This window comes from Coccinella septempunctata, chromosome 1 (assembly GCF_907165205.1).
Source record: "Coccinella septempunctata chromosome 1, icCocSept1.1, whole genome shotgun sequence".
In the NCBI taxonomy this organism is placed as follows: Eukaryota; Metazoa; Arthropoda; class Insecta; order Coleoptera; family Coccinellidae; genus Coccinella; species Coccinella septempunctata.
The window spans coordinates 53,552,321-53,561,527 of record NC_058189.1 but is presented as its reverse complement, the minus strand read 5'-3'; the positions used below and the strand labels follow the sequence as shown (position 1 = coordinate 53,561,527).

General features: G+C 33.3%; 1 protein-coding gene across 1 annotated transcript in view; it reads right to left on the bottom strand.

The window, feature by feature from the left end:
* Positions 1 to 1,397: 1,397 nt before the first annotated feature.
* Positions 1,398 to 9,207, bottom strand: part of LOC123312671 (transcription factor Sox-9-A-like) — a 28,069-nt gene continuing 20,259 nt past the window's right edge. The window contains exon 3 of the mRNA XM_044897171.1: positions 1,398 to 2,750. Within this exon, the coding sequence (XP_044753106.1) occupies positions 1,976 to 2,750 (775 nt within the window). The 3' untranslated portion in view covers positions 1,398 to 1,975. The remainder of the gene's footprint in view (positions 2,751 to 9,207) is intronic.

Sequence of the window (9,207 nt, the reverse complement as noted above, 5' to 3'; positions counted from 1 at the left end):
GACAACTGTCAGAACTGACACTTACCACAGAACGTCGAGATAGGCGCTTTGGACAATATTCTCTAACATTGCAAGCCTAAAATGAATTTTAAAAACTATTCATTTCAGGCCTGAAATGTTTCCATGAAAACGAACAACTACCCAAGAGGGTATCCAACAGATAAAAACTTCAGGTCTTGCCATTTGAAAAATGGACATTATTGACATTTTTTAAAGGTAATTTTCGAAAAATCGCAGTGTCTTCCGGACCACCTGTAGAGTAATCTGAAAGGAGACTCTTCGGAATTCAATGAAAAATATCATTTATCTCGAAATTTTCACAATACATATGTGATCTCTCGGTAAAAATCCATGTAGATTAAGAATATGATATAAAAATTGGGTACCACCCTCATTTGAATCAGTAGAGTGGTACCGTGTTTCGCCACTTTCAGACCATCTATAAAGTCAAAAATAATTTAAGGTTATGTAGAATCGATCCTTCCAAAGTTTAAATGATTCTCCTAGCTCAAAATTTATAAGAGTTATAGACCGATCAAGCACCGTTGTTTCACCCTGTATATTAACGTCCTGAAGCACACATTTCTCGTAAAATTTACGATTTGCATACTTTCCTCTTGAAATTACTACAAATTAGCAATAAAAATCATCAAAATGAAATAAATTCATTGGAGTTATAATCTACTTCATCCATATTTATTTGATTAATTAATCTCATATAGTTTTAGTGAAAATGTTTGAAGTGCAGATGAATACAGCTCATTGTCTTAGGTACCCTGTTCCAAAGGGTCATTTCCACCAACCAAAAAAATTACCTATAACACGTGACAGCACCTATAAAATTTAAATTACTATCAAGCCCACTTTTAAAGTTCAATAATTGTTCCCTTTTTTACAGGAAAAACATTCTACTTTCATTTATTTCAAATAATAAGAAATTTGTTCTCAGAATTATCTGAAAACAAATTCCATATGACCTGAACTGATCTATATCTAGATTTTTGAACTTTTTCTAAAATATCTTATTAGGGCCTTATCAAGTCGGAATCCGGCCCTGGAAAGATCGTTGCCGTACAAAAAGAGTAGTTGCTGACCATTATTTAGGACTTTTTTTTTCTTTTTAAGTAAGGAAAACATCTCACACCTCCATAAAAAAGTTGTTGGTGAAATAAAAATCTTCTTTATTTAACAATAAGGAATTTTACCATTATGCAAAGCAAAGTATCCGAAAATACTTTTAGATGTTACATTTTACCTGACAATCGTGATATATTAATCGAACCAGCAGTAATGGAATTGAAGGAATTATTCTAATTGATTGGATAGCTCTCAGACATTCTTATACCACTTTTCTTCAATTGAAGAACAAATTGTTATCGAAAATAAAATAAAACAAATTCCATACAAAAATATTTATTGTTAGTATAAAATTGTTCATAATTGCAACATACCTATCCTAATGCAGTATCAGAACTATCTTACTAAATCAAACGCAAAATTTACAGCAATAACATAAACTATTTGTACATTTTCGAATAGAACATTCAATCACACGTTAAACAACTCATACGAACTAACCTGATCTAAAAAATCTACAATCTTCCTAATAAACAGAAATATCACAAACACAAAGTGTCTGTATTCAACAGATACTCTTCCAGAAGGAAAAAATATGTATAAATATATGCGGAAACTTCTGAGATACATTGAAGAAAGTTTCACGAATATTAAAATATATATAAATTTGTTTTTTCATTCTATTCGAATTAACTAACTCATCATAAGAATTGGTTTCGTTCTCGAGATTCAACATGGAGATTTAACAATTAAAATTGGAGAGATTTTCTTTGTAAATATCCTGAAGTTTTGTAACACACTCCACCAACAGCTGCCTCAAATTTTCACCGGAAGAACCTCGTACGTAACGGTTTATAAAAGAGAGCAAACGTTTTTCTTGGCACTTGTATCACTGTATTCACATGGAGTAGTGGTTCCAAGTGTCTGAAGAACCATCAACACCAAAACCACTCAACGAACTGTTTCCAAAAACCGACCGTTGTGGGAGGTACTGGTAAGATTGTAAATACTGATTGTTACTGTAGTATGTTGTTGAGGGTGTCAAAGGCATACCACTCTGATAATTGTAGACTGAGGAAGCTGTTGGGATAAACCTTTCTGATTTCACTCCACTGGGTTGCAGCTCATGGTATCTTGCGTAAGATGTGTGAACACTGTCGTCGAAAGTCTCATTCGAATGCTGCGATGAGAAATTGTCTAGACATAATCTTTTGCATTTCTGGTTGTTATTCGTTTCATCTTCGTCTTTGTTATAACTGGAGTAACCAGAGTATTGACTGTTACTCTCTGAAGGTAAATACTGATCGAAATCGCTGCTATCTACACCATCTTCTGCTATGTAACTGTTTTCTATCTCAGGCAATCGGCCGATATTGAAATCTAGGCTGTGTTGTTCTAAACATCTGAAGACTTGGTTCGGGCTTTGAGGCTGCGATGAACAACTGGAAGGAGAAGTCGACGTGTGGCTCCTAGGGCTTCCCGGGGGATCTTCCTGCTTCATATTCCTAGAGAATGTGACATTTTGTCCATGAGGTTGTGTGAGACCCTCATGCCCCTTGGTTTGCTTTCTACGTCTTGGTTGGTATTTGTAATCTGGATGTTCTCTCTTATGTATGACCCTCAAACGCTCGGCTTCTTCTATGAACGGTTTTTTATCAGCGTCACTGAGGAGCCTGTAAAAAAAATCATGAGTTAATCATTTGGAAGTTGAGAAAAATCATTAAGAATAATTTCAGTCAAAAAGACGCTGTTTGGATAAGAGGTATCCCCTCATTTTATTGAACCAGGTGTATGATATGGAGTCATGATTTGAGATAATAAAAGTCGAGTAAATAAAGGGTAAAAGCCGGATGAAGTATTTTTTGCAGAAATGTACTAGTTGCTCGTTTTATCTTGTTGAAGTATTACTAATTCTCTCCGAATTAGTCTTATCATATCAGTTTTTATGATGCTAGCTTCCACTTCAGACTTCAGTTAGATGCTATTGATGTACGATTGTCCATTTGATAGAGGACTGAAAGTTTGGGAGATGTACCTAAAATTTTTCAATGTTCTGAAATAAACGGCGAAAAACGAAAATTCCCTTCAACAAGCTGTAACTTTGAATTATACAGGTGAAGATTTGTAGGAATCATTATTTTTTCTAATTTTCGATTCATTTGGATTTTCAAAATATAGTTGAATTAAGTGGTTGGATGGGACTTTTTTATTCTCATATCTCGTGATATGACATGTCTATTCCGTTTATGGTTTCCCTGAAGTAGAGAGGGGTCTTACTTTTCATTTTATCTATTTTATTCACTTTTATTTTAGCACTCGGTTGGCCATGAAATAATTTTCTCAAGTTTTTGTAATTAGAACGGAGTAAGGTTGGCACTCATGAAATGTCGTTAATGTCATAACGCCGTTGCCACAACTAATATCAATTTTTATTACGAAAATGCCGAAAGTGATTGAAAAAAGAGACAGGGTTTCAGGAAGTGCTATTTAGAATTCAGGTCCGCTCATTCAAATAGTTATACCCTGATTTTCTAAAATCCACAATACGTCAGACAGTAGCGAACATATTCAATGTAAGAGAATTTATATATCTAATGTTTCACCTGAATCTAAACGACTTATATTTCAGCTGAATATTTCCACAATCAGAAAAATTGTGAATGAAGAGGATGACAAAGTATTTCCTTCTATTGGGAGACCCAAAAAAGTGGTGGCATTTGGGAATTTTATGTTTGAGTGAATTAATGCGAAAAGTTCACTACAGGATTTTCGATGAATGTCATCGTAGAATAAGTTCCCGAAAATTGATTTTTCTATTTTTCATTTGGTCCTATACATTGTAAATGTCTGAAGGTACCAATAAATACCTAATTATTATTATTATATCAATGTATTAAGATGAACAGCCACAAATACGCGCCAGTTGTCCTGTCAATTGTCTATTCATGTGATTTGTTTTTCAAAGGTGAAGTCCATCTAGACTTGAAACTTCCTTTAATTCCTTTTACTTACATTGATGCAAGATGATTTTTGTTGAAAAATTTAACATTCTTGTAATTATCTGTTAATTCCATCGAGAGATACCCATTCCCAACCACTGCAACATATGCATTTCATCTTCGGGTTGATACTCTTGAAATCTACAACTGATGTAAAGTATTCAAACTTTAGCCAAAGAAGATAACGCTAGTGCATATTATGATATAATACTGATTTCTTGTATTTTCCATGCAAATAACTGGATTTGGTATGGCTTCAATCAGTTTGTATAAACTGACGATTATGTTCGTCACATATTTTCCGAAGAGATTCGATATTGTGATAAAATACGTAATAACAGAAACTTTTACGTAGAACGGGCAACATAGAGTTGATTTAAAACCCAAAAATGTTTTGACAAGCGTCATAACCCCACATTTTCGAAGTGAAAGAGTAAAATGTGTCAAATTTCCATGGCCAACCTACTGCTAAAATAAAAGTGAATGGAATATAGGTAAACCTGATATTCTAATATCTACAATATATCAGACGGTAGCGAACATATTCAATGTAAGTGAATTTATATAGTGTTTAATCTGAATCTAAACGACTTATATTTCAGCTGAATATTTCCACAATCAGGAAGATTGTAAATGAAGAGGATGACAAAAAAATTTCCTTCTTTTGGGAGACCCAAAAAATTGGTGGCATTTGAGAATTTTATTTTAGTGTGAAGAAATGCGAAAAGTACTACAGGATTTTCGATTAATGTCATCGTAGAATAAGTTCCAGAAAATTAATTTTTCTATTGTTCATTTGACTTGTCCTATACGTTGTAAATGTCTTGAGGGATCAATATCAATAAATATATAATTATTATTATTATATAGAAGTATTAAAAATAAAGAGCCATGAATATGAATCAGTACTAATGTTAATTGTTAATTCATGTGAATTCTTGCCTAGAAACTTCCTTAACTTCTTTTGACTTCCATTGATGCAAGATGATTTTTGTTGAAGAATTTAATATTCTATACAACATCCGTTAATTCCTTCGAGAGATACCCATTCCCAACCACTGCATCATATGCATCGAAAATTATAGAGTTAGCTAACCTAACCTAACTCTACTTATAATTTTTAATAAGCATTTAATCTTCGGATTGATTTTTTTGAAATCTTCAACTGATGTAAAGTGTAAAATATTCAACCTTTAGCCAAAGAAGATAACCAACATAAACTCTCCTCAGGCTACTGCATATTTTGTGCCAATAGTTCAATTTTCTTCCACAGCAAAAATAAGTATATGATGAAAATGATCTCTTGTATTTTCCATGCAAATAACTAGATTTGGTATGCCTTCAATCAGTTTGTATAAACATCAATTATGTTCGTCACATATTTTCGACTTCATATTTTCGGAAGTTATTCGAGATTGTTATAAAATACGTAGGGGAAGTACGTACAAAATGACATGGTGTTTTGTTTTTTCATCATATTTATTTATTTAAAGCAATTTTAAGCAATGTCCTTGGTTTTCACTCTTTTCAAGTACATTGACTAACAGTATCAAAGTCTTTCTAATAAAATACATATTAAGAAAAAATGCAACCGATCACAAAATCCATTTTGTCCATATAGTACGGACATGATGACATACTAAAATATTAACAACACAATTCACAAGTATATAGTTTGGTAGACGTTGGAAGATCAGCGCATAAGCATGAACCAAAAAGAGAACAAATTTATCAATTCCACAGATATTTGATTCACATACTTCATTCTTGAAAATATGCGAGCTAATTGAGAAAATGGGGTCAAGATGATCCCTGGGATCATCTAAACCATACCACAGGGATCATCTTAAACACCAGGGTGTATAAGATGATCCTTTTGTAACGTTTTGGAAAATCGAAAATATTTCAAAAAACCTTTTGTGACCGACTATTTCGAGTAGGGCAATAGAAAGATGGATACTTCTATAATAGAAGTACACGTTATCATTTTTGTGCTACCCGAAGAAACTAAGGAATTACGTAAATTCTTGCTTAAGGGGATCGTCTTGGGCACCTTTCCCCTATATTGAAGAAATAGCAATTGAGAATAATTGAATGGACGTATAGAGATCACAATTTGATGCAAGAATGATATTCTGAATGATCATGACTGAATTATTGGAAATTCAAATGTAGATTGCAGCGACATGGTGATGACAGTTCGAAATAAAAAGTTAATGCAGTCATTGTCATTTTTGAAGGGGATTTTGAGATTTTCGTCAAATAAACCTCTTTTTCTCAGTTAATAGTTGGTTTTTCTCAATTTTGAAGTTTGGTTATCGCAAATGGATTCAAGTGTGTTAATTATTATCAATTTTAAGTCAATAAATGTATTAGTATACCGGGTGTCCCAGAGCTTTTAGGCCAGCAAATATCTCAGTTACCTGCGGAAAAAAAAAATTGAAAAAAATACTTGTCGTAGGAGACCATACGCTCTTTCATGCAGCATAGCAAAATCCACCCCCTGACAAACAACCCCCGAGAAACCACCCCTAACTTTTGTTTTTCAAATGGCACCCCCATGTTTGTTGTGCTTCAACTTACAGTTTTTTTCATTTCTCATTCAATGATGTATCATGGTAGCTAGAATGGCATGCAGAATTATGGAAAATGAAAATACAAATGAAATACGAATTTATACGCTCAGCTGTATTGTGACCAATTTGTCATCCAGATACCGTAGGAATAAAACAAAGCACAAAAAGTTCTAACATTTTATTGACTCTTTTTTTCAACATCCACTTTTTCTTGTCTCTACAATGTAGACTAATTCGATCAGTCCAATTCACAGTACCCACTAACGAATTCAATTTTATCGAGTGACTATCTTTACAACTACATATTATGATATATCATTGATTGAGAATTAAAAAGAGCTGTCAGTTGAAGCCAAACAAACATGGGGGTGCCATTTGAAAAACAAAAGTTAGGGGTTGTTTCTCAGGGGTTGTTTGTCAGGGGGTGGATTTTGCTATGCTGCATGAAAGAGCGTATGGTCTCCTACGACAAGTATTTTTTTCAATTTTTTTTTTCCGCAGGTAACTGAGATATCTGCTGGCCTAAAAGCTCTGGGACACCCGGTATATGAAAAAAATTCCGACTATGTTCTGAATCAGCTGATAAAAGAGAGCAAGATTTTAAATCTGAACTTCTTGGCTCTTTACACGATCATAATAGAAGAAAATTGATTATATGGAGAGCCTCAATTTGATATTTTGCCTTCTCCATTATATAGGTACCCATTTTTATTTTTCATTTTTGAGTACTTAAAATTATTTTCTCTTGGGAAACGGTTGAAATGGTTATTTCAGAATGAATACAAATACATCATTTTCGTCAGAAGGAGTATGCCCTATTTGAGGCATTACTCGATAAATGGATTCCCAACTTGGATCGCCTCGAAAGGAATTTTTTCAAGATGAAACTCTAAAATTGCCTGAGAGGTGCAAAAAAGTAGTAGGCAGCGATGGAGAATACTTTGAATTATCTGTTCATTCATTTTGTTCTGGAATAATGGCATTTTCCACCATAAAAACGGATCAAACTGATTTGTACTCAGAAGAGGTGTCGAAGGTAGTTGAATTTTTTAAATTTCAAATGGCACAAAAGGCATTTACCCTCACCTCTTCGGCATTATCCATCCATAGACTGGATGACGCTATACAATGCCGCATATTTCCGATATCAGTCAACGAGAACAGTACAATTATAATAATGTGTCTTTATGAATGAACCTAATGTATAATTACTTGAATGGATGCGAATTTACTAGAATCTTACTCCATTCGATTGACCGAGACCATATGGTTTTTATGAATGGATCCTTATCTCAGTTTTGCAACGGATACATTCGAAGATAACCGTACGAAATGTCAAATAGAGTCGATCGTTGACTCAACCGGACTGATTGTTGTGATCAACCTGACCTCTTAACGACCCCTTTTATTTTATCTGGAAACAATTACTTTTAAAATTGTTATTATCTTGGCTCGATGTGATAAAATATTTAAATTGGGAGAGGAATAATTTTCGATGCAGATAAGAGTATTTTGTCATATGTGCCGACTAGATTCATTTGGGGAAAAATAAAAATAAATGGAAAATTATCATCTATGATAATCGCCAATTTCGTGTAATATGTCACATAATTTGTGATTGACTTCCTGTCGTTTATAGCAAGAAAGTACCTTTACTTCCTTCTTCACAGTTGTTTTTTCTTCAATAGGTTTCGGAATTAATATAGATATCGAGATTCCATGATTTTTTTTTGTTCGGAAGCATGCACTATAAAATCTACCCTTCTCATCGACTTTACAAGTTATTATAAAGGCATTTTCATCCGCTCAATCTCTCTTCTGGTGAATTTGCATTTTCGTATAAATAAAAAGTTTTTGAAAATATCATCGCTCAGTAGGCTATGAATAAAAGAAAGGAATTTCTTCTTCTGAAGTGAAATTTAATTTGAACTCTGTAGGCCTAGTTACAGAAACGTCCATTAAGATTTAATTCTCCATTAAAATTTAAAACTACTAACTTGAATAATTTCGAGGGTAATAATGAAGGATTGAAATTTCAAAGGTGCATGAATTTTTACGGACATTCCAATAACTGGGCGTTGGTGTTTACAAATTACAAATATCAATTAGAGGTGACAAGGTGAAAAAACGATTCCCAATATCAAAGAAGAAAATATTATTAGACTATTCAATTTATTATGGCCAAGTTGCAGGAAAGTCCATTAAGATTTGAGGTCCAATCGGAATTTAATACTGTCATTTTTGAAGGAAATAATGAAGGATTAACATTTTGATGGAGTATTAAATTTTAATGGACTGTGATTGGCCGTAAGTCAATGTAGATTAAAATGTTGTCTTCATGTCCAAAATTTCAATCCTATGTCCTGAAAAATGTAGATTTTTTCTGGAGGTGAGCGTGGTTTCTGTGACACCTGGTATCCTTTCGAAAACATGAATTTATGGAAGACAATTTTTTTATAGAATACAGGGTGAGTCTTTGACTCGTACAAATATTTTAAGAGTAGATTCTTGAGGTCAAAAAAACACTTTCCAAAAATTGTCTATATGAAATATCC